Raw genomic sequence first — 26,340 nt, forward strand, 5'->3', positions numbered from 1 at the left:
AAACTACCATCAGAGTGAACAGGCAACCTACAGAATGGGAGAAAATTTTTGCAATCTACCCATCTGACAAAGGGCTAATATCCAGAATCTACAAATAACTTCAACAAATTTACAAGAAAAAAACAAACTACCTCATCAAAAGGTGGGTAAAATATATGAACAGACACTTCTCAAAAGAAGGCATAAAGCAGCCAACAGAAACATGAAAAAATGCTCATCATCACTGGTGATTAGAGAAATGGAAATCAAAACTACAATGAGATACCATCTCATGTCAATTAGAATGGCGATCATTAAAAAGTCAGGAAACAACAGATGCTGGAAAGGATGTGGAGAAATAGGAACACGTTTACACTGCTGGAAGTGTAAATTAATTCAACCATTGTGGAAGACAGTGTGGTGATTCCTCAAGGATCTAGAACCAGAAATATCATTTGACCCAGTGATTCCATTACGGGGTATATACCCAAAGGATTATAAATGATGCTACGATGAAGACACATGCACACCTATGTTTATTGCAGCACTATTTACAACAGCAAAGACTTGGAACCAACCCAAACGTCCATCAATGATAGACTGGATTACGAAAGTGTGGCACATATACATCATGGAATACTATGCTGCCATAAAAAAGGATGAGTTCATGTCCTTTGACATGAACATGGATGAAGGTGGAAACCATCATGCTCAGCAAACTATCACAGGGACAGAAAACCAAACACCGCATGTTCTCACTCATAGGTGGGAATTGAAAAATGAGAACACATGGACACAGGGCGGGGAGCATCACACACCGGGGCCTGTCATGGGATGTGGGGCTGGGAGAGGGATAGCATTAAAAGAAATACCTAATGTAAATGACGAGTTGATGGGTGTAGCAAACCAATGTGGCACATGTATACCTATGTAATAAACTTGTACATTGTGTACATGTACCCTAGAACTTAAAGTTAAAAAAAAAATTTTCCCATTAATAAAGATTTTCCAAATTGGGATATTTTTAGGGTGAAAGTTAAATTTATTAAAAATTACCCTGTGCAAATGGGTGTAAATCGGGATTGCTGGAACAAACGAGGACATAGAACATCCTGTAACATAAAAGAAGATAGGGAGATATTTCATCCAATAGAACAAAGAAGTGAAAAGAGTTATGTGCCTGAGTGACAGACGAGATGCCTGAGGGACGAGGTAACAATAGGTCAGACATGAGTCCTGGTTTATCTACCAAGTGAAAAATGTAAGTGGGGCCAGCTGGAAATGAAGGGCAAATAAAGCCATATAGTCTAGAGATACTCCAAGAATTTAAGTACACTTGCTCTTAGCTTTTCAGGCAATAGCCTAGGAAAATTGACAACCCCTTAAAGACTCCTTCATATTTTACATTGTGCTAGAAAAACATACTACTCTCCAGGTGATGTTGAAAATGAACTGAGAAAAGTATATCTGTGTAGATGGACCCTAACTGGTTTCCAAATTGCTCATGGCTTGTATTTGCAATATAGAGAAATCAGAAGCCTCAACCACCTCAGTGGGACACACGGAAATGTTAATATTTGATGTACTAGAGCAGAAAAAAAACTAGGGTTAGGATAATGAGGTCACAGATATAAAGGAGTTCACAGGTATTGTAGCAGAGGCCATGGATTTAGCAAGGTGTGTTGGGTTCACATACAAAAGAACTACCCTGGAACTATCCAGGAGCTATCCAGAACTATCCAGCTATCATGTACCTGGACACCACCAACCTAATCAAACAAGTCACAGTACTCTGGAGAGTGAATATAGCCTGTAGACTTTAAACTATATGGATAGATAAGTTACTTTTTTACTAGGAACCATCTAGGGAAGAATAAAAAGGGCATGCCATTTGAAGGAAGAAAATGAGCACTAATAACTATGTTTTAGCTAAACATTCAGTTAATATAATATTCAAACACCCTGTGTTAAACCCAAAGACACTGGTTTAACTCATAAAGACTGGAATAGTCTTTAATATGCAGGTTATCTTTTCTTTTGTCTTCAGCAGGAGTAGGAGTTCAAAGACAAAACCAGTTGCAGATAATAAAGATATATTTCTTTGCAAATCTGAACAGTAGTGTGCAAAATTCAACTTTAACTCATAGATCAAATGATTTTAACTTTTTAAACATGTTTTAATCTTATACACATATCAATCATAAGGCAAATAATTTATCCCTATTTAATAAGTGAGTAAAAAGACATATTTAAATAACCCGAATCCTCACTTGGCTGTTTTATAACACAACTGGAATTCATACCAGCCATTCCCAGTCCTTAGCTCTTTCCACTAAACCATCAAGGAGCAACTTCAAACACAAATATTGTACATGGTATATAGGAGATAAGCATGAGACCAGGAGGACTAAAGAGAGTAAGATGGGTAGCAAAAATTCAAGCATGGCCCGTCTGGAATAGGAAATAGTAAGAGATCTGAATCTAGCTCCTAATACCTCAGGATATAGAATAAAGCCTTTTGTTAGGAGACTGGGGAAGACAGATTAGATGAAAAGAAGCAAGGGTATGAAATTCTGAAGGTTTGATTATAATGCCATAAAATTTAAATCATTGTTAAACTCATTTGTATTAGTTCATTCTCACACCACTATGAGGAAATACTCGAGACTGGATATTTTATAAAGAATAGAGGTTTAATTGGCTCAAGTTCCACATGGCTGGGGAGTCCTCAGGAAATTTACAATCATGGTAGAAGACACCTCTTCACAAGGCAGCAGGAAAGAGAATGAGTGCAAGCAAAAGAAATGCCAGACGCTTATACAACCATCAGATCTCGTGAGACTCACTCATTATCATGAGAACAGCATGTGAGAAACCACCTCCATGATTCAGTTACCTCCACCTGGTCCCGCCCTTGACACGTGGGGATTATTACAATTCACGGTGAGCTTTGGATGGGGACACAGCCAAATCATATGATCATTGTATTCAATATTACTTAAAATTCAAACATTCAAACCACAAAATTAAATTCAAGCACAAGGGGCATCAAGACAACGATGTTTTGCATTTTCGTTGCTAAGAATTTCACTCAAAAGACAAAATAAACTTGATTAAAGCATGTCTTAACAATAAAATTATTCAAAAGAGTATTATCATCATGTAAGCTTTTGTAGCTTCTGAATGTTTGGCCAAAAATGAAAATCTCCAGAAAACAATAATAGAATGTTAAGCATAGTTGCAGTTTTACATATTCCAAAAAAATTGTTGAATAGTTTTAAAGTGGCATATAAACCTTTTGTTTCTTTTTCTTAAATTTTTATGCCAAAGGTATCTCACCCACTACCCTAGGTCTAGGCCTATACAAAAACCCTAAAAGGATGTCACCCATCAGCAAAAATTACAAAAGACTTGAGTCAGTACCTAGGAGGGAGTTTTTGTTTATTAAAATATCTCATGTAAGTTTCACAGCAATCTTAAAAGGTAATGTCTTTGGTCTTTGCAGCTACATTTTATATATGAGAAATCTGAGCTCCAATTTGTTTAAATAGCTCTCCTAAGGTTAACGTTTATAGCTGTCAAAGCTGGCATTTAAACCCAAGTTTGACCACAATGGCTAAGTTTTTTCTTCAAACTACAATTTAATAATCTGCTATAAATTTATGTCTCAATTAAATGACATTTAATTTAATTTTTTTGAGACACTGTCTCACTCTGTTGCCTAGGCTGGAGTGCAGTGGTATGGAGCCATCTCGGTTCACTGCAACCTCTGCCTCCCAGCTTCAAACTATTCTCATGCCTCAGTCTCCCAAGTAGCTGGGATTACAGGCCTGTGCCACCACACCCGGTTATTTTTTTTTTTTCTTTGGTATTTTTAGTAGAGACAGGGTTTCACCATATTGGCCAGGCTGGTCTTAAACTCCTGGCCTCAAGTGATCCACCTACCTTGGTCTCCCAAAGTGCTAGGATTACAGGCATGAGCCACCAGGCTGGCCTACTTTTATAATAATCTTTATATGTAGTTAAATGGATAAATACTTTTTCTGAATGTTTCCAAATGGATCTCTCTTACATGAAAGTTGGTTGAAAATGTTTTAAAATTAATCTCAGAAACAAAACCAGTATTTCTACTTGTATTATTTTAAAAAAATGATTAAAAGATCATTTTAAGTTAGCTTTGACTGTATCTTTACCTGCCCAACTACTTTGTCTCTTTCCACGGAGATCAGCATTTTCTCCTTCAGTAAAGTGTGGTGTTTCTCATGTAACACCCTTATAGTTGGTTCATAAGATGCATAATGTAACTTCAACCTATAAAAAATAAAAAGTCAATAGTATCTTAAGGGGTTATTGAGTTAAATCAGTAATTTCCATCTAACATCGAAACCTTTTTTTCTTTTTCTTTTTTGCTGTGAAATAAAAATAAATAACCTCATAAAGGTTAACACACTACAGCCAAGAAGCACAAAAAGCACACAAATTCACTGCAACTTGAGGGTGGAGGGTGCAGTGAGGGAGCAAATCACGTCTTAATTAGTTCTCTATTTCCTACTAGTACCTTTTGCTGTATCCAAGTATGTACTCAGAATATTGCTGCTACCCATGAAATTTTTAAAAATGCAATTCCTTTTGTTAATTTGGAAATGACTGTCAGAAAGACAAGGGCCACAAATAATAGATGATTAAACATGGAGTGTCATTCACATCAAAATAAACTAAAGGATGGTCTTCAAAACAAGTTTGGCTAATCTTCTATTTTAAAAATGAAGTATAAAAACATTTTGATACCTAAACAGAAGGAATAGTTCAGCCTAGTATATAATGTAAATACCTTTAAAAATCTGTTTTATTTGAAAATGACCTCAAAATCTTTTTATTGAAGTGTAATTTACATGGATAAAACATACAGCTCTTAACAGTTACTGTTCAGAGTTTTGAGAAATGCACACCCAAGTAGTACACATTATCAAAATATGAAACATGTCTAACACCCCAGAAAATTCTAGAACTTCATGTATTTGGTAACATATAATATGTTCTCTTTTTTAACTAGTTTATTTCACTCAGCATAATGTTTCTTTAGATTATTCTTATTACTTTACATTGCAATACTTCACTCCTCTTTACTGTGAGTAGTATCCCCTTGTATGTAAATGTGGTTATCCAATATTTTGCTGAAGAAAAGCTGAGTGGATTTTAGTTTGAGCTATCATGAATAAGGCCTCTTTAAACATTCTTATATAAGTCATGTAAGATTTTTTGATCATATATCTTCATTTATTTTAGATAAATACCCAGGAGTTTAATTGCTGGATTGTAATTTATACTACCAGCAACCCTATATGACAGTCCTGGTTGCTCTACATTCTTGCCAACCTCTGGTGACATCAGTCTAATGAGAGTTTATCCATCTTATTATCAAATTTGTCAGCTTTATTATATTTTCCATTAACCAACATCTAACTTTGTTGATTTTTTGTTTGTCCATTTGCTATTTTCTTGATTTCAGCTCTTATTTTTCATTTCTTCATGTTTCTTGGTTGTAGTTTGCTCTTTTTAAGCTTCTAAGATGACATCATTGGTTTTAAAACTTTATTTTCTAAAATAAGCATTTAAAGCCATCAATTTCAATTTAAGCTGCATTGGCTGCATTTCAATATGCTGCATTTTTAATCATTCAGTTCAAACTATTCTCTAATTTCTTTATTTGCCTCATGGATTATTTAAGGCATACTACTTAATTTCCAAATATTTGAGAAACCCCCTGAGATTTTTAAAAATTGATTTCTAATTTAATTTGATTTTGGTCAGAAAACATTCTTTGCATGACATCAGTCCTTTGAAATGTATGGAGACTTGTTTTACGGTTGAGTATATGATCTATTTTAGTGACCATTCCATGTGAACTGGAAAGAGCCAAGTAGAAGTCAAGAAATGTTAACTATGCTCAGTTGATTGACAGTACTCTTCTACACAACCTCTGGAATCTCTGTTTTGCTCAGAGCTTCCCAGGCACTGTTTCCTGCCAGGCTTTGTGTTCTCTCATTCTATACTTCCATAAGTTAGTTATGAGGCCAAAGATTGAAAAAGACTATTGCAGATATTTCTTACATTTCACATACCTCCTTCGTTCTGGGTACACCATGCTGCAAGTTCCAGCTACCTCTATATCCCTGAACTCTGATCTCTGCCTCGTCAGCTCCGAAAATCACCATGCTCTGCTTAGGCTATATCTGGTCCCCTCTGTTGGAATGGGAGTCTGTAAGGGCCAGGAAATAAGTAGGGTCCTGGCTCACAGCATATTTGGTCCATGTACCCAACCAGTGATCAATTCCAGTGTTCCTGAGTAAATAATTGGAATTGATATGCTTGGCAATTGGAATAAGCTAGCAGAATGGGGAAGGTTATCCCCAGCCCCTTCTTGGATGTCAAATACATCTATGTATATTTCTTCTTACACTTTCTAATACTGAGTGTTAAAATCCTAAGTATAACTAAGGAAATATCTATTTTTCCTTTCAATTTTATCAGAGTTTGCTTCATGTATTTTGAAGCTCTTATATTAGAGTAATGCATATTTAATATTATGTCTTCCAGGTGAACTGACTCTTTATTACATGAAATGTATGAAATGTCTCTGTCTTCTTCTCTGGTTCTCAGGATGCCCCTGAGAATGTTTTCCTGTAGCCCTATGGGCTTACAGAGGTGGGCCCCATTTCCTACAAAGAAGTAGTACTTCAGCTGTGCTGCAAGATGCTGAAAAGCCCTCTTCCCCACAAAGAAAGAGATGTCCCCACCCTGGCCCCACCGCTGGAAGTATCCCTACCTCCTCTCCTCAGTGTGATTACGGAAGAAAGAGACTATACATCTAAACTGCTGCAAAAAATAGTCAGCATGTACTGGCAGGAACCAGAAAAGTACCCCCAGAGGCTGGATTTTGAGGTACTTGATTAAAGAGGGGTGGAATGCAAGACTGGATAAACAATAATTCCTTGACCTCCACACAGTGGATTTAACATTATAGTAAGAACTCCAGCGAATAAGGTAGATTCACTTCTAGGGTGGTCCTTAGAAACTTGGAAAAAGATAGCCAACACTGTGAAGTAGAAATGCTGGAGCTACCTTAGCAGACAGTAGAGAAAGCACTCCATAACACCATAGCAATTATATACTGTTATAAATAGCCTCAGTTTTTCTGCAAATTACCCCTGGCTATTTAATTGAGTGGCTATTTACTGGGGAAAGATATTTTTAAGAATTTGTCATTCAAATTCAGAAACTTAAAGCAAAATCATGACCCCACTGTTAGAATGGGAGTCTATAAGGGACAGGAAAAAAGTAGGGTCCTGGCTAAAGTCTGCTCACAGCATATTTGGTTCATGTAAGCACCCAGTGATCAGTTCCAGTCTTCCTGAGTAACTAATTTGAATTTGTATACTTAAAAATTGGAATAAGTTAGCAGAATGGGGAAGGTTATGCCCAGCCTCTTCTTGGATTTCAAATACACCTATGATGGACTATTTGATATTGTTCCAGAAGTTCTGTTTATGTTTTTTCAGTCTTTTTTCTTTGAGTCCCTGCTCATTTCTTTTCAGCTTTTTTCTCTTTGAGCACCAGTTGGATCATTTTCCATCTTCCTGTCTTCATGTTCATTGATCTTTCCATTGGCAATGTCCAATCTTCTAAGACCTACTAGTAAATTTTTCATTCGCACATTGTTTTTTTCAGTTCTCAAATTTCAGTTCAATTCTGTTTATCACTCCTATAGTCACCATTTTCTTTAAAACTCTAAGCATTTCATTATAACTGTTTTAAAGTCCCTGTCTGCTAATTCTGTAATTCTCTTTTCTCTGTGTCTGTTTCTGCTTTTTCCTGATTATAGGACATATTTTCCTGCTTCTAGATATATCTATAGATAGATCAATCCATATAAACTTTATTTATTTATTGTATGTTGAACATACACTTGTCGGAATTTTGTTTTCTTCCTTTAAAGAGTTATTTTCTGACAGATAGTTAATTTCCCAGTGAATCAGTTGAGTTTTTCAAAGCTTATACCTTTAAGCTTTTTGGAGAAAAAGTCTAAAGCAGCATTTTCTCTAAGACCAACTAGGTCTGCTTCTATGGCATGGCTTGTGGAGGATATTAAGTAAATGTTCAGAGTATTCAGTGATGTTCCTTCCCTTATGGCTGATCAGTACTCCTACATCTCCCAGCACTGTGCAACCTCTGGAATCTCTATTTTACTCATAGCTTCCCAGGTGCTGTTTCCTGCCAGGCTTCGTATTCTCTCATCTTATACTTCCACAAGTTAGTTACGTGGCCAAAGACTGAAGAGAACCATTAAAGATATTTCTTAAGCTACATTTCATGTACCTCCTTCCTTCTGTGTACACCATGCTGCAAGTTTCAGCTACCTCTGCAGCCCTGAACTCTGATCTCTGCCTCCTCAGCTCCGAAAACCACCATGCTCTGCTTGGGTTATATCTGGTCAAACTGTGGGCTGAAAAGTACCTTCAGGAAGATATGTGGGGTGAACATCCTGCTCATTTTGTGTTTGTCTTCTCTTAGGCATCAAGGTCCTGCTTTGCCAATTTTCCACCATCTTAAAAAAAAAAAAACTGCCTCATGTATTTTTGTCCAGTCTTGTAGTTCCTTACATTTGGGGAGCTAGTTTAGTACTAGTTGGAGAGCTAATTCTATACTATTTACAATGGCACAGCGCAAAGCAGAAATTCCCTAAAAGTCCTCCAAAAGAATAATATTTTATTTCATTAATAATTGAAACAGAGCTTTTCATTTTCTATAATATTTTCATAGCAGTATTTATAAAAGTCATTAATTTGAGTATCACATTATACCTCATTGATGATAGCAATAGAAATTAAGTATTAAAGTGCAGTTGCATTTTATATACATTTAATGTGTATTAATATGACATTCAGAAAGAGTAATAAAAATAAAAATTTAGGTAGTACATACAGTTCTATCCTCCATTCTGATTAGCTTCGTGTGTGTGTGTATGTATGCATGTATATATACACACACATACATATATATACTTTGGTGTATACTATAATCTCCATAAACATTACATATGTCTAAATACATAAAACACACAGATATAGAATTGTATACACACAATCATGTACACTGTAATCTGTGGATGGTTGAAGAATTTTAAAGAAAATATTGATGGCAAAATTTCCCTTTTTTTACTAACTTTGGAATTTAACTCATTCATGAGATATGGCTTGACTATCTTCTGTTAAAAGAATTAACAACACATAGAATTTCACTAGAATGTAACAAAGAAAAAACATCGCTACAAAAAAATTAAAACATAAAAAAATTTAGCTGGGTATGGTGGCATGCACCTGTAGACTCAGCTACTCAGAAGGCTGAGGTGGAAGGATTGCTTGAACCCAGGAGTTGGAGGCTACAGGATGCCTTAATCTCACCACTGCATTCTACCATGGGTGACAGAATGAGACTCTGACTCTAAAAAGCAAAACAAAACAACAAACAAACAAAAAAGAAATACTATAAAATTTATTATCAAACTAGTTGAAAAATTTACAGAAAAAGTAAGGTAAACATTTAATGTTTTACAATGAAAGGAAATATGGATACACTATTAATGTATTTGGATAAAATATGACATAAGAGATCTCAGACCCCAACTTTGCCTGGCATCAAAAACACTCTATCCTATAGCTGATTTATTATGCAATAGCACAGCTATCAGGCAAAGTATTCACTGTGTTTGACTGGTTAACTTGATGCCCAGCTTTTTTGTGACTTGATGGCATCACTGAAGTTTTGTTTTAGGTCTTTATAAAATGCGCTTTAGTGATTCATCCAGATTGCTAAATGGAGATGTTTTTCTTAATGATTAAATGAAGAAATAAAGGCTATCTGAGTACAGACCAAGTGTAGCTATATTACAAAGTAATGTGTGCTTCTTTACAAGGGTGCCTGAAATAATGAAATATGAAAAAACATATAATCTAAAGTGATTAATTTTATATGAAAAGTATTCTCTTTAAACGTATTAGGAATTTGAAGAAGTATGGTATATTTTTAAATATAAATGGTTAGGGGCTATTGTATTGGACAGTACAGATATAGAGTATATCATCACGAAAAGTTCTGTTGGATAGCACTGCCTTAGAGCAAGCAAATAGAATTTTATTTAAGGATTGTAAATTTCTTTACTTGTTTTTGTAGGGGAGGAAGGTAAAGAAGGAGAGAAAGTAAATCTCAATAATGTCTTCAAAATAATTTATAAAAGACTTTTAAATTCATAGTCATTTAGAGATATGTCCCCTATCCCTGCAATACCACAGCTGCACTTCACTCTCTTTGCATACAATTTGATGAACATACCATGTTTTTTCATGTCTTGGCACATTTGCAGAGGATGTACTATCTGCCAACAGCACTGTGCTGACCCCACTTCCTCACTGTCTACTCTTACTTGTACTTGAGAATTTAATTCCTGTGGAAATAAATCCTTGAGTCATCTCACACTCCAATCTTATTGGGATGATGGCCCTCTTGGGTGGCATAGCAACAATGCAGTGTATTTCAGTATATTTCTGCTTAACTCCTCCCATTTCACACACACAAATAGTTTCTGAGACCCTTGACAGCAAGGGCCGCAACTTACTCATCTTATGCTCAATAAATGTGGAACTAATAACTTTGTCTAAAACTTTCTGTCATAATCAAATTACTTAACATGTATTAAATAACTCTTTAATAAATAGTCCAACAAATATAAGCTTACCCTTTGAGGTCATTGATTAATTTGTTTTTTTCCTGGACTATTCGCTTGTGATGCATTCGATGAAAATCACGCTCTTTCTGAATTTTCAGCAGATCTTCTCTAGCTTTGCTGCAAAAAAAATAGTAACTTTATAAATCACTGCTAATTCCTTTTTCAAAAATTATTTAGTCTTGAGTTCAACTCTAGTATTGGGCCATTCAGAAGATAATAGGAAAACAAATATTTTGCTATAATTCTCATTGAAGGTTCCCATCAAACATAATTTGTATAAGGTCATATTAGGTTTGGGGGTGAAGGATGAAAGGGCAAAACCTGTAGTTCCAAAAATATGATTCATCTACATTTCATCTAAGTAAGTGAAAATTAAAGGTATGCTGCCAGAACATGTCCATAGTATAAACCATTTACTTCCAAAGAGAACTTGTTTGGCTTGGAAAATTGAAATATATGAAACACGATAATTCAAAATTATTAAAAATAAAGACTTTATGGAATTTAACTCTGAACTTCCTAGAATGTAAAGTTAAAGAGAATATACTAGATTATTCAGTTCTGATATTTGGGAAAAGAAAGCATATAAATTCTAAAAAACCAAGATTTTGTGGTATATATTAAATAAATATATGTCATCAGTGGATCTGATTATTACATAACTCATAGCTTGATGAGAATGGTCTTCAATATCAGTGCTGTAATACAGAAAAATTTTTCAACTTGATACATCTTCTGCAAACCTCTGGCATAAGGCAAGTGAAAGCATTCTTTCTAAGCCCAGGTTCTATGTGAAAATTTAATAAGAAGGTTTCACTTACCTCCATAATATATTAGTTTCAATATAATAATGTGAAATATAATTTATAATGAAAAAGTAGTTCTCAACCTCAGATAACTGACAAAGTACTACAGCATTGAGACTGTCACATTTCTATTCTGAAAAATGGACTGCTACCTCACATTAGGCTTGAAACAGAAGAAATCTATTTTTCTGGGTCACAACTATTTCAAAATTGTGATTCACATAAAATAAATGCACATGAACAGATTTCTGCTTTAAGTGGTGTCAGAACAGCCAGTCACTGAGGAGCAGTGTATGGGATGCTACCAAAGATGTTTATGAGATAAAGTAAGGCTCTCAATGAAGCATAAGTCAAGATCAGTGACTTCTTGATGCACGATCAAATTACATGAGGCATATGGTGCAAGGTCTCGGATCCATTCTTCCAAGTTTCTTTCTTCTTCTTTTCTTTTTTTTAAATTTTAAGTTCTGGGGCACAGGTGCAAGTTCTGAAGGTTTGTTACATAGGTAAACGTGTGCCATGGTGGTTTACTGCACCTATCAACCCATCACCTAGGTATTAAGCCCAGCATACATTTGCTATTTTTCCTAATACTCCACCGCCCCCAACCACACCTCCCACCCCCCAACAGGCCCCAGTGTGTGTGGTTCCCTTTCCTGTGTCCATGTGTTTTGATTGTTCAGCTCCCACTTATAAGTGAGAACACGCAGTGTTTGGTTTTCTGTTACTGTTAGTTTGCTGAGGATAATGGCTTCCAACTCCATCCATGTCCCTACAAAGGACAAGATCCCATTCCTTTTTATGACTGTATAGTATTTCATGGTGTATAAGTACCACATTTTCTTTATCCGGTCTATCGTTGATGGGCATCTGAGTTGATTGCATGTCTTTGTGATTGTAAATAGTGCCGCAATGAACATACACATGCATGTGTCTTTGTAACAGAATGATTTATATTCCTTTGGGTATATACCCAGTAATGGGATTGAGTCTATGTGTGTCTTTGCATGTGAGATGGGTCTCTTGAATACAGCACACCAATGAATCTTGACTCTATCCAGCCTGCCACTCTGCATCTTTTAATTGGGGCATTTAGCCTATTTACATTTAAGGTTAATATTGTTATGCATCAATTTGATCCTGTCATCATATTACTAGCTGGTTATATTTTGCAGACTTGTTTATGTAGTTGCCTCATATTGTCACTGGTCTGTGTACTTCAGTGTGTTTTTGTAGTGGCTGGTAATGGTTTTTCCTTTCCATATTTAGTGCTTCCTTCAGGAGTGCTTGCAAGGCAGGCCTGGTGGTGATGAATTCCCTCAGCATTTGCTTGTCTGAAAATCATTTTATTTCTCCTTCATTTATGAAGCTGAGTTTGACCAGATACTAAATTCTAGGTTGGAAATTATTTTAAGAAAGTCAAATACTGGCCCCCACTCTCTTCTGGCTTGTATGGTGTCTGAAGAGATCTGCTGTCTGATGGGCTTCCCTTTATAGGTGACCTGGCCTTTCTCTCTGGCTGCCCTTAACATTTTTTCCTTCATTTTGGCCCTGGAGAATCTGACGATTATGTGTCTTTTGCTTGATCTTCTCATGGAGTATCTTACTGGGGTTATCTGGGTTTCCTGAATTTGAACATTGGCCTGTCTTGCTAGGTTGAGGAGGTTCTGGATGATATCCTGAAGTGTGTTTTCCAACTTGGTTCCATTCTCTCTGTCTCTTTCGGGTACTCCTATCAGTCATAGGTTTGATTTTTTAACATAATCGCACAGTTCTCAGAGGTTTTGTTCATTCCTTTTCATTCTTTTTTTCCTCTACTCTTGTCTGCCTTATTTCAGCAAGATAGTCTTTAAGCTCTGATACCCTTTCTTCTGCTTGGTCTCTTTGGCTATTGATGCTTGTTATTGCATTGTGAAGTTCTTGTGTTGTGTTTTTCAGCTCGATCAGGTCATTTATATTCCTCTCTATACTAGTTATTTTGGTAAACAGCTCCTGTAATGTTTTTTATCATGGTTCTTAGCTTCTTTGCAATGAGTTAGAACATAATTCTTTAGCTCAGTGAAGTTCATTATTGCCTGTCTTCTGAAGCCTACTTCTGTCAATTCATCCATCTCAGCCTCAGCCCAGTTCTGTGCCTTGCTGGAGACATATTGCCATTATTTGGAGGGAAGAGACACTCTGGCTTTTTCAGTTTTCAGCATTTTTGTGTTCTTTCTCATCGTCATGAGTTTATCTACCTTTGATCTTGAGGTTGCTGACCTTTGTATGAGTTTTTTGTGGGGTCCTTTTCATTGATGTTGTTGTTTTCTGTTTTTCTTTTAGCAGTCAGGCCCCTCTTCTGTAGGGCTGTTGCAGTTTGCTGGGGGTCCACTCGAGACCCTATTTGCCTGGGCCCCTCCCACCCCGGAGGTATCACCAGCAGAGGCTACAGACCAGCACAGATGGCAGCCAGCTCCTACCTCTGGGAGCTGTATCCCAGAGGGGCACCAACCTGATGCCAGCTGGAATTCTCCTGTATGAGGTATCTGGGGACTCCTGTTGGGAGGTCTCATCTAGTCAGGAGGAGTGGGATCAAGGACCTGCTTAAACGAGCAGTCTGGCTGCCCCTTGGTGGAGGAGGTGTGCTGCACCCTCATCTGGGCTCCCCTGACTCTCCAGAGCCAGCAGGTAGAAAAGACGAAGACCACGGATCCATTATATCACAGCTGCCCCTTCTCATAGTGACTCCTCTCAGGGATATCAAAGTTCTGTTCATGAACTCCTGTCTAGGGATGCTGAAATTCCCACAGAGAGGCCTGTCTCAGTGATAAGAAATGGATCAGGGTTCCACTTAAGGAAGCAGTCTAGCCATGAACTGACACAGCTGCTGTGCTGCGCTGTGGGGAATTGCTCCTAGTCCTGACCACCCAGTCTCACTGGCACCTACAGCAGGGGACAATGGCCAACTGGAGCCGCAGTGATGGTGGCCGCCCCTCCTGCCCTGGGAATTAAGTCTTCTTAGGCAGTCTCTGGCCTGCTGTGTTGGCTGGCAGGGATTCCAAGCCAGTGTGTTTTAGCTTGTGGGGTTCTGTGGAAGCGAAGCCACTTGGCTCCCTGGCTTCAGCCCCCTTCCCACAGGAGTGGACAGATATACTGCCTCATGGGAGTTCCCAGAGCTGGAGTATGCAAATACTGTGTGTCTTGGTGCCTGCTCAAATGGCCAGCCACCCAAGCAGCTGCCATGTCTTTACAGTTCTGTGCTTGGGACGCAAGGCCCTGGTAGCGTGGGCTTGCAAGGGGAACTCCTGATCTGTGGGTTGCAAGGATCCATGAGAAAAGCATGGTTTTCAGGGATGGGTAGCACAATCCTGCACCACCTCCTTTGGCCCAGGGAGAAAGCTTCCTTTGCCCATGCAGCTCTTGGGTGGGCCCTTGATGCTTTTCCTTGCTTTCCCTGGGTTGCACCAACCACCTAGTCAGTCCCAGTGAGAGAAGCTTGGTACCTCAATTGAAGATGCAGAATTCACTTGCTCTTTTCATCCTTCTTGGTGGGAGCCGCAGAATGGAGCAGTTCCTATTTGGTCAACTTGGCTGCTCCCGCCCTCTACGCTTCTTTCTCCCCACCTCCCAGTACACCCTATTTTTTAAAAATGACCTCTACTGTTATTTATTTTACTGCCAATTTTGTAGATTTCATTATGTGTAAATAAACAACATTCAGGTGACTCACAATACTCATGGTGAACTTTCTCCACCTAAACCTCAACCTCATTTTCATGCCAACAATCTTATATGTGCAAGCAATGATTGATTCGAACATTCAGTCTTGAAAAATCATCTGAGGAATATACTAATGATTAGATAAACAATGTATTCTTTCCTGATTTTAACCCATGTGTGTATATCAAGAATATAATTTGACAAATAATATAAGTTGACAACATAAGTTGAGAAATAATATAGATAATGATATTGAATGAAGTGCTTGTTATCTAATTTTTCTAATTTGCTTGTCATTGCATTGCTTCTGGTCAAGATGTCTCTATTGTAAAAACAAAAATTAATGGTTATTTTCCTTTAAATATTTATAGTGTATTTTTTAGTGTTAGTGTAGGAGTTACATATATACACTTTAACAAAAAAGATAGTGCAATTTAGGACAGTTTTGCATCTCAATGACAATAAAGCCTATATTCAAAATAGATCTTTCAATTTTTAGATTGTAGACAGGGATGTAATTTTCTCAAGTTCATTATGAGATTCTTTGGGAACAGTTCATTATGCTTGTGACAACCCTCTTTGAATTGTCTTGTTATTTGCATACTTCCATCTCTTCCAAAATACTACAAACTTCTAGTTTTAACCATTTATCTATATTGCTAAATGAAAATATAATTTTTAATTATTACTTTTTAAAATTTTTGCAGGTACATAGTAGATGTATATATTTATGGGGTACATGAGATAATTTGAAACAGGCATGCATGTGTAAAAATCATGGAAAACAGAGTATTCATCCCCTCAGGCATTTATCCTGTTACAAAAAATCCAATTTTACTTTTAGTTATTTTTAAATGTACAATTAAGTTATGACTATAATAATCCTGTTGTGCTAACAAATACTAGGTCTTATTCATTTTCTATTTTTTTCTGTACCCATTAACCATCCCTGCCTCACCCACACCCACCCACTACCCTTCCCCAGCCTCTGGCAACCATCCTTCTACTCTCTATCTCCATTAGTTCAAGTGTTTTGATTTTCAGATCCCACAGATAAATGAGAACATGTGAAACTTGTCTTTCCATGCCTGGGTTAACATAATGACCTTCAGTTCCACCATGTTGCAAATGACAGAATCTCATTCTTTTTTACAGCTGAATAGTTCTCCATTACATATATGTACCACATTTCCTTTATCCATTCATCTGCTGATGGACACTTAGGTTGCTTTCAAATCCTGGCTATTGTGAACAGTGCTGCAACAAACATGGGAGTGCAGGCATCTCTTTGATATACTGATTTCCTTTCTTTTGGGTACATACCCAGCAGTGAGATTGCTGGATCATATGGTAGATCTATTTTTAGTTTTTTGAGGAACTGTGAACTGTTCTTCACAGTGGTTGTACTAATTTACATTCCCACCAACAGTGTACAAGGGTTCCCTTTTCTCCATATCCTTGCCAGCATTAATTATTACCTGCCTTTTGGATAAAAGCCATTTTAACTGTGGTGAGATGACAGCTCATCGTAGTTTTGACTGACATTTCTCTGATGATCAATGATGTTGAGCACCTTTTCATGTACCTGTTTGCCATTTGTATGTCTTCTTTTGAGAAAAGTCTGTTCAAATTTTTATCCATTTTTTAATTGGAGTATTAGATTTTTTTCCTATAGAGTTTCTTATATATTCTGGTAATTAATACCTTATCAGATGAGTCATTTGCAAATATTTTCTCCCCTTCTATGGGTTTATCTCTTCACTTTGTTGCTTATTCCCTTTTCTATGCAGAAGCTTTTTAACTTGATATGATCCCATTCGTCCATTATTTGCTTTGGATGCCTGTGCTTGTAGGGTACTACTCAAGAAATTTCTGCCTAGACCAATGTCATTGAGAGTCTCTTTTAATTTTCTCTTAGGAGTCTCATTTTGATCTGATTTTTTGCGTATGATGAGACATATTGTTCTAGTTTGATTCTTCTTCATATGGATATCCAGTCAGTTTTTCCAGCACCATTTATTGAAGAGACTGTCTTTTCCACAGTGTATGTTCTTGGCACATCTGTCAAAAATGTGTTCACTGTAGGTGTGTGGTTTTGTTTCTGGTTCTCTATTCTGTTCCATCGGTCTATGTGTTTGGTTTTATGTCAGTACAATGTTGTTTTGGTTACTATATTTCTGTAGTATAATTTAAAGTCAAGTAATGTGATCCGGTTTTGTTCTTTTTGCTTAGGACAGCTTTGGCTATTTTTTTATGTCAGTACCATGTTGTTTTGGTTACTATATTTCTGTAGTATAATTTAAAGTCAAGTAATGTGATCCGGTTTTGTTCTTTTTGCTTAGGATAGCTTTGGCTATTCTGGATCTTTTGTGATTCCATATACATTTTAGGATTGTTTTTTCTATTTCTGTGAAGAATGTCATGGGTATTTTGACAGGGGTCACACTAAATTTGTAGGTTGCTTAGGGTAGTATGGATATTTTAACAATACTGATTCTTAGAACCCATGAACATGGAATGTCTTTCCCTGTTGTCGTGTCCTCTTCAATTTCTTTCATCAGTGTTTTATAGTTTTCATTGTAGAGGTATTTCATTTCTTTGCTTAAGTTACTTTCTAATTTTATTTATGGCTATTGTAAGTTGGATAACTTTCTAATTTCTTTTTCAGATTCTTCACTCTTGGCATATAGAAATGTTACTGATTTTTGTATGTTGATGTTGTATCCTGAAACCTTGCTGAATTTATCAGTTCTCATCATTTTTTTTTTGGTGGATACTTCAGGTTTTTCCAAATATAAGATTATATCATCTGCAAACAAGGATAATTTGACTTTTTCCTTTCCAATTATATGCCATTTATTTCCTTCTCTTGTCTGATTGCTGGGACTTCCACTACTACATTGAATAATAGTGGTGACAATGGGCATCCTTTTCATGTTTCAGATCTTAGAGGAAAGGATTTTAAGTTTTCCCTATCCAGTATGACACTGTGGTATGACACATATAGTGTTTATTGTGTTGAGGTATGTTCCTTCTATACCAAATTTTTTGAGAGTTTTTATCATAAAGGGATGTTGAATTGTATTACATTTTTCTCGGCATTAATTGAAATGAACATATGGTTTTTATTCTTCATTATTTTGATGTAACATATCACATTGATTAATTTGCATATGTTGACTCATCCTTGCATACCTGGAATAAATCCCATTTGGTCATGATGAATTATCTTTTTAATACATTGTTGAATTCAGTTGGCTGGCATTTTTGTTGATTTTTGAGTCAACATCAGAGATACTGGCCTGTAGTTTTGTTTTTAGATGTGTCTTTGGTTTGGGTATCAGGGTAATATGGGCCTTGTAGATGAGTTTGAAAAGATACCCTTTTCCTGTATTTTTCAGAATTGTTTGAGTAGCACTGGTGTTAGTTCTTCAAATGTTTGGTACAATTTAGCAGTGAAGCCAGCATGTCCTGTTATTTTGTTTACTGGGAGACTTCATATTACAGCTTCAATCTTGTTCATTGTTATTGGTCTTTAATATTTTGGATTTCTTCATGGTTTAATCTTGGTAGCTTGCACCTGTCTAGGAATTTACCCATTTCCCCTGGATTTTCCAATTTATTGGCAGGTAGTTGGTCATAGCAACCACTGATGATCCTTTGAAATTCTGCAGTCCCAGTTGTAATGCTTCTTTTTCCATCTGATTTTATTTATTTGGGTCTTTTCCTTTTTTTTCTGCTTTAATCTGCCTAATGATTTGTTGATTTTATCTTTTCAAAAGAATAACATTTTTTTGTTTCCTCGACGTTTGTATTGCTTTCTTCATTTCAAATTCATTTATTTCTACTCTGTTCCTTTTTATTTCTTTTCTTGTACTAATTTTCGGTTAAGTTTGCTCTTGCTTTGCTAGCTTTTTAAGATGAATCATTAGGTAATTTATTTGAAGTTTTTCTTCTTTTTTGATGTAGGCACTTATTTAAGTGCCTATAAATTTCCCTCTTAGTATTGCTTTCACTGTATCCCATAGATTATGGTATGTTGTGTTTCCATTATCATTTGTTTCAAGACATTTTTCAGTTTTCTTCTTAATTTCTTCATTGATCCACTGCTCATTCAGGAGCATATTGTTAAATTTCTATGTGTTTGTATGGTTTCCAAAATTCCTCTTCTTGTTGATTTATAGTTTTATTCCATTGTGGTCTGAGAAGATGTTTGATATTATTTCAATTTTTGAATGTTTTAAAACTTGTTCTGTAACCTAACAAACATATAGTCTGTCATTGAGAATAGAAATCTCTATTAAGTCCATTTGTTCTATGGTGCAGACTAAGTCTGATGTTTGTTGATTTTCTGTCTGGAATACCTGTCCAATACTGAAAGTGGGGTGTTGGAAGTCTCCAGCTATTACTGTATTGCGATCCATCTCTCTCTTTAGCTCTAATAATATTTGCTTTATATATCTGGGTGCTCCAGTGTTGGGTGCATATATATTTACAACTGTTATATCCTCTTGCTGAATTGACTGCTTTATCATTACATAAGACATTCTTATGAAGGTAAATCCTGCCAAGATCAGATTCTTCCCTTCAAGGCAGTGGGGTCCCTTTTATCCCAGAAAGTGTCTAGAAATGTTATGTGGGAGCTTAGGCCTGGAATGGGGGCTTCAGGACCCAGGGGTGCTGCAGAAAAGGCACAAACCAGTGCCTACTTCTGAGGCCCGTGGGGAAAGGGCAACACACAGGCACAGGCAAAGATACTTTGCAAGTGAAGGAAAAGTAAAAGAAAAACTCTCTACCCCTGCCAGATGGACAGCTGTATTAGTCCATTTTCACACTGCGCATAAAGACATACTTGAGACTAGGAAGAAAAAGAGGTTTAATGGACTTACAGTTCCACATGGCAGGGGAGGCCTCACAATCATGGAGGAAGGCAAGGAGGAGCAAATCACATCTCACATGGATGGCAGCAGGCAAACAAAGTGAGCTTGTGCAGGTAAACTCCCCTTTTTATTTTTATTTTTTATTATTTTTATTTACTTATTTATTTTGAGACGGAGTCTCGCTCTGTCACCCAGGCTGGAGTGCAGTGGCACGATCTTGGCTCACTGCAAGCTCCGCCTCCCAGGTTCATGCCATTCTCCTGCCTCAGCCTCCCAAACTCCCTTTTTAAAACCATCATATCTCATGAGACTTATTTACTATCACGAGAACAGCACCAGAAAGACCTGCCCCCATGATTCAATTACCTCCCACCAGGTCCCTCCCACAACACAAGGGAATTCAAGATGGGATTTGAGTGGGCCAACCATATTGCACACTCGGCCCCTCTCAAATCTCATATTTTCACATTGCAAAACACAATAATGCCTTCCCAACAGTCCCCCAAAGTCTTAACTCTTTTCAGCCTTAACTCAAAAGTCCACAGTCCAAAGTCTTATCTGAGACAAGGCAAGTCCCTTCCATCTATGAGCTTGTAAAATCAAAGCAAGTTAGTTACTTCCTAGATACAATGGGGCTACAGGCATTGGGTAAATACACCCATTCCAAATGGGAAAAACTGACCCAAACAAAGGGACTACAGGCCCCATGCAAGTGCAAAATCCAGCAGGGTAGTCAAATCTTAAAGCTCCAAAATGATCTCCTTTGACTCCATGTCTCACATTCAGGTCACGCTGACAAAAGAGGTGGGCTCCTGTGGTCTTGGGCAGCTCTACACCTGTGGCTTTACAAGGTACACCCTCCTTCCTGGGTGCTTTCAATGGCTGGTGTTTAGTGTCTGTGGCTTTTCCAGGTGCACAGTGCAAGCTGTCGGTGGATCTAACATTCTGGGGTATGAAGGACAGTGGCCCTCTTCTCACAGCTCCACTAGGCAATGCTCCAGTAGGGACTCTGTGTGGGGGCTCCCACCCCATATTTCCCTTCCACATTGCCTTAGCAGAGATTCTCCATGAGAGCCCCACCCCTGCAGCAAACTTCTGCCTGGGCATCCAGGAGTTTCCATACATCTCTAAAATCTAGGCAGAGGTCACACACCTCAATTTTTGACTTCTATGCACCTGCAGGCTCAACACCACATGGAAGCTGCCAAGACTTCGGGCTTCAATCTTCTAAAGCAACAGCCTGAGCTGTACCTTGGCCCCTTTTAGTCATGGCTGGAGCAGCTGGAATGCAGGGCACCAAGTCACTAGAATGCACACAGCAGAGGGACCCTAAGCCCAGCCCATAAAACTATTTTTTCCTCCTAAACCTGTGGGCTTGTGATGGCAGGGGCTGTCACAAAGGTCTCTGACATGCCCTGGAGACATTTTCCCCATTGTCTTGGTGATTAACATTCAGCTCCTCATTACTTATGCAAATTTCTGCAGCTGGCTTGAATTTCTCCACAGAAAATGGGATTTTCTTCTCTATCACATCATCAAGCTGCAAATTTTCCAAACTTTTATGCTCTGTTTCCCTTTTAAAACTGAATGCCTTTAACAGCACCCAAGTCACCTCCTGAATGCTTTGATGCTTAGAAATTTCTTGTACCAGATGATAACCTAAATCATCTCTCTCAAGTGTAAAGTTCCACAAATCTCTAGGACAGGGGAAAAATACCACCAGTTTCTTTGCTAAAACGTAACAAGAGTCACCTTTGCTCCAGTTCCCAGCAAGTTCCTCATCTCCACCTGAGATCAGCTCAGCCTGGATTTCTTTGTCCATATCATTATTAGCATTTTGGGCAAAGCCATTCAACAAGTCTCTTTCCAAACTTTCCCACATTTTCCTGTCTGCTTCTGAGCCCTCCAAACTGTTCCAACCTCTGCCTGTTACCCAGTTCCAAAGTCACTTCCACATTTTCTGGTATCTTTTCAGCAATGCCCACTCTACTGGTACCAATTTACTGTACTAGTCCATTTTCACAGTGCTGATAAAGACATACCTGAGATTGGGAAGTAAAAGAGGTTTAATGGACTTACAGTTCCACTTGGCTGGGGAGGCCTCACTATCATGGTGCAAGGCAAAAAAGAGAAAATCACATCTTATATGGATGGTGGCAGGCAAAAAAAAAGAGAGCTTGTGCAGGGAAACTCCCCTTTCTAAAATCATCAGATCTCATGAGACTTATTCACTATCAGGAGAAGAGCATGGGAAAGACCTGCCCCCATGATTCAATTACCTCCCACCAGGTCCCTCTCTCAACATGTGGGAATTCAAGACGAGATTTGGGTTGCGACACAGCCAAACCAATCAACAGGTAACCATCTTAGGCCTAATATTCTCTCACAGCAAGTAGAAGTATCCTACTCCTGAGGTAGTAGTATGAAACTCCTACAAAGACCAACTACAGATAGAAGGCAGAGTTTGGCCACAACACAGAGGACAGACAAAGAGACAGGAAAAGTCCTCATTCCTAAGGCTCAGGTACACAAGACCTCCCTAGTGAAGATGGACTAAAAAGACAGAAACTCTCTGCCATCTCCCTGAGATGGCAGACTGTTTGGCATCATCCTTACCGAGTACTAAGTGAAGAGGAGGAGAGAATTTAAGTAGAGTGAATGGAAAATAAATAAATGATTGAGTTGACACTTTGTTGTGAAAGCACAAGAACCTCACTTGAATTCTCATTTAGAAAATGATTCCATTTTCAATTAGAAGTATGGAGAAAGGCTGTGTGTAGAAGAGATCAATTGTTCTGAAAAAGGATCAATGGATCTGTTCAAATAATTTGCAAAAAGAATAATGAACAAGATCTTTGAACATTTATTTTAACCCCATATTTTTAAAAAAGAATTGTACAGAATATCCTGATAGGGCTATCAAAACAAGTTAGCTCTAAAGCATGTCAAGTTGAATCAGTTTATCTAAAAAATAATACCATATTTGTTTTAGAACAGTAGATAAAAATCCAATATTATGTCTTTATAATCAGCTAACAGATCCAGGTACTTCACTGGAGCAATGCTAGTATGATAATAATATCATATTCAATATAGGAAATTATTCATAGCAATGTGACCTTGTTAATCTACATAACCTCTGTAAATATCAAATTTAGCACCTCCACAATGGACATATAATGAGCTTCAAAGCATATTCAATTAAATATTTTAGTAAAGTGGCTTACATATTGTCTTGCACATCGAAAATACTAAATTACTCAATAAATGTTTCTGTACTCATAATCATCATTTTCATCATTTCATAATATTACTATTTAGTATAGTAAAAGAGACACACACAATTCTTCTAAGCAGTAAATTTATCTTCCTACAAGCAGTGTGCCAGTAAGTAAATATCCTCTAATTGACCAAAAATATTAGGGTATGTGATTATTAGTAACATTGTGTATCTTTTAAAAAATGAATTTAAAATTTTGTGAATGTCTATTTTGAGTATACTACATTGTCTTAATTTCAGTCACTTGAATTATGTAAATGAGCTTATTTTTATCTTATGTGAAATGTAAACCCACAACATGTTAAAAATACTTTTAAGAAATAATGCTGCAAAATTTCTTAAACAGAACCATAAATGTGCAGCATTGCATCAACTCACTTTTTAAATATACATTAGAAGCCTATTTGTGCTCATCCCAGGAAACAAAGCATAGGAATTGACTGAAGTATCAGACCTTAAAGTTTTTCTGACCATTAAATTGGTTTTCAGACACTTGCTTTCTGTTTGCACAATGAAGTCTATTCAGTAAAAAAATTTAAATTCATTTCATGGTGGTGCCTCTCCTATTATGACCTTCCTGCTGCCCATCTGCTTAATAAATGGAAAATAAAAGTTGTACTAAAGAATAAAGTTTAAAATATTCATATAAGCAACTAATATTTTAAACTATATAATATTTCCTCATCACATTAGTAGAGCATCTTTGTGTTTTAAAAAAACACAGCAAACAGACATTCTGTTTCAAGTACAACGAAGTTAAGAGTTACTCAGTGGAACATTCTATTTAAATGTGTACATCATAAAGAAAACAGTTTGCACATGCTTTGTCTTAATAAAATGGTACAATGACTATCTAACTTCTCCATTTCAGGAAACCAGCACATCAAAGTCTACAATTCAATTATGCAACATTAAAGTACAGATATTCTTATAGTACTATAAAATTACTGCCCCAAAACTCCATTTTCAATATGATATTAATATTATCTAACAGTATGCTCGAAAATATTTTGAAGTGAATATCCATGGTAAAATAATTTTATTAACTGAACAGTTTTAAGTATTTTTGAATGATCCCTTAATAACGAGTTTAGTGGATTATTTTGTTACCATTTGGCAAAGTAAATCATATACACATTTTCTTGTTTACCTGCATCGGAGTAGGCCATCTTTGTCATATATTTTTCTTACGTGCACAATTGAATCAAAGTAATTTCTGATAATAGTAGTTATATAATTAGCAAATATTCCATTATCTTCAATTGTTTATAAATGAATTTATTTAACCCACTAAATTTTATATTGGAATAATTGTTAGACTGCCAAAATGGAATTCAACCAGATTAGAGAAAAATTTTCATTATCTTAGCCAAAAAAGAAAGCAGTATATCCATATCCAGAAAAAATACCTTCTTAATTTAACAAGCAATTACTTAAACACTAAAGTATGAAATTTTGTGACCCTCATTATTATCTTTATTTTCACAGTGTTTGTTTCTGAAAGTCTAAAACTAAATGGGTCTTCACAAAAGCTGGGTACTCTTTGACCTTTTATAGAAGTAAATTTTGAAAGTGAAATAAAGGCCCCTTAGTAAATCACCTTAACTTTTCCTTAATATTAATTGTCATGTAATTATGGTTTTCTTTATGCCTATATTTTCTGGCAGATTGTAAAGGAAGTATTTCATTATTTTTAAAATGGTAGTTTTTCATCTTCCTGTTAGTAATCCCAATCAGTATTATTTTCTTCGGGGCTCTCAATAAACCCTTTCTGGTCTGCATTATATTTCCTTACTGTAAAAGCCTGGCAAAGGAAGACAATACTCAAAATGGGGAAAGACTGGTTACACTCCCAAGAAAATAATGCCTACCCCAAATAAATGCCATGAAAGGGGCGAAAATCACCAACTAACTGCTCTAAAAATTATTAAAAGCTTAACTAAAGAGCCAAAAGTTTAATAGCACACAATCACTTAAGCTCCTACTATGTAACAGGCACAGTGATAGGCCCTGGGGACACAGGGAACACAAAACATAGTCCCTATTATATGGAACTCAAAATGCAACAACAAAATATAAACATTAGATAATTAAATGTGAAGGGCATAAATTTCAAGCTCCTTCATAAATATAAAGTATTAAATATAACTTAAATGGAGAGATATGCTATGTAAATAGAAGGACAAAAACTTGTGATAGTATCTATTCTTCCCCCTCAAAAAATAGATATGCGCGCACACACACACACACACACACATTTTTCCAAAATCAAGTTATATTTTCAACTTAATCCTCATCCTATGTCACACCTACGTCACCTGTGTCTGTGGAAATTGGCAAAATTATTCTAAATGGTCAACTGATTTTCAATAAAAAGATATTAAATGAGACTTAAAGATAATTTTCTCAAGAAATGGTGCCAGAACAATTATGTGTTTCTATAGTAAAGAAAATTAACTTCTAGTTTCTACCTCACACGATGCACAAAACTTAAGAACATATCCTATGCTGAAATAAAAATATATATTTTAAGGGTTTTAGAAGAAAACATAGAATTATCTGTTACCTATAGTAGAAAATGATATATTCAATAAAATGTCAAAATAAATACCATAAAAAAGATAAGCTATGCTTCATTAAAATTTAAAGTACCTGCTCAACAAAAGACACCATTAATAAATTAAAGACACAAGCCATAGACTGGGAGAAAATATTCACAATATTCTAACAAAGCACTTGTATCCAGAATATACAAAAAACTCTTACAATTCAATTACAACTGTATTCAATTACAATTTGTCATTTTTAAAGGATGAGTAGTATATCTTCAGCAAACAAGCAACATAAACATACAGAAAGCAGGATAAATGCTTTGTAGAATGCTTTTTAGAATGGTCAAAAAGCAAAAAAAAA

At 36.5% G+C, this 26,340-nt stretch overlaps 1 protein-coding gene across 1 annotated transcript in view; it reads right to left on the bottom strand.

The window, feature by feature from the left end:
• Positions 1-26,340, bottom strand: part of SPAG16 (sperm associated antigen 16) — a 221,404-nt gene that overhangs the window by 147,271 nt on the left and 47,793 nt on the right. Inside the window, exons 6-7 of the mRNA XM_011990873.1 lie at positions 10,772-10,879; positions 4,173-4,290 (exon numbers count right to left, since the gene is read on the bottom strand). Of these exons, the coding sequence (XP_011846263.1) occupies positions 4,173-4,290; positions 10,772-10,879 (226 nt within the window). The remainder of the gene's footprint in view (positions 1-4,172; positions 4,291-10,771; positions 10,880-26,340) is intronic.

Source organism: Mandrillus leucophaeus, unplaced genomic scaffold, assembly GCF_000951045.1.
Source record: "Mandrillus leucophaeus isolate KB7577 unplaced genomic scaffold, Mleu.le_1.0 Scaffold386, whole genome shotgun sequence".
Lineage (NCBI taxonomy): Eukaryota > Metazoa > Chordata > Mammalia > Primates > Cercopithecidae > Mandrillus > Mandrillus leucophaeus.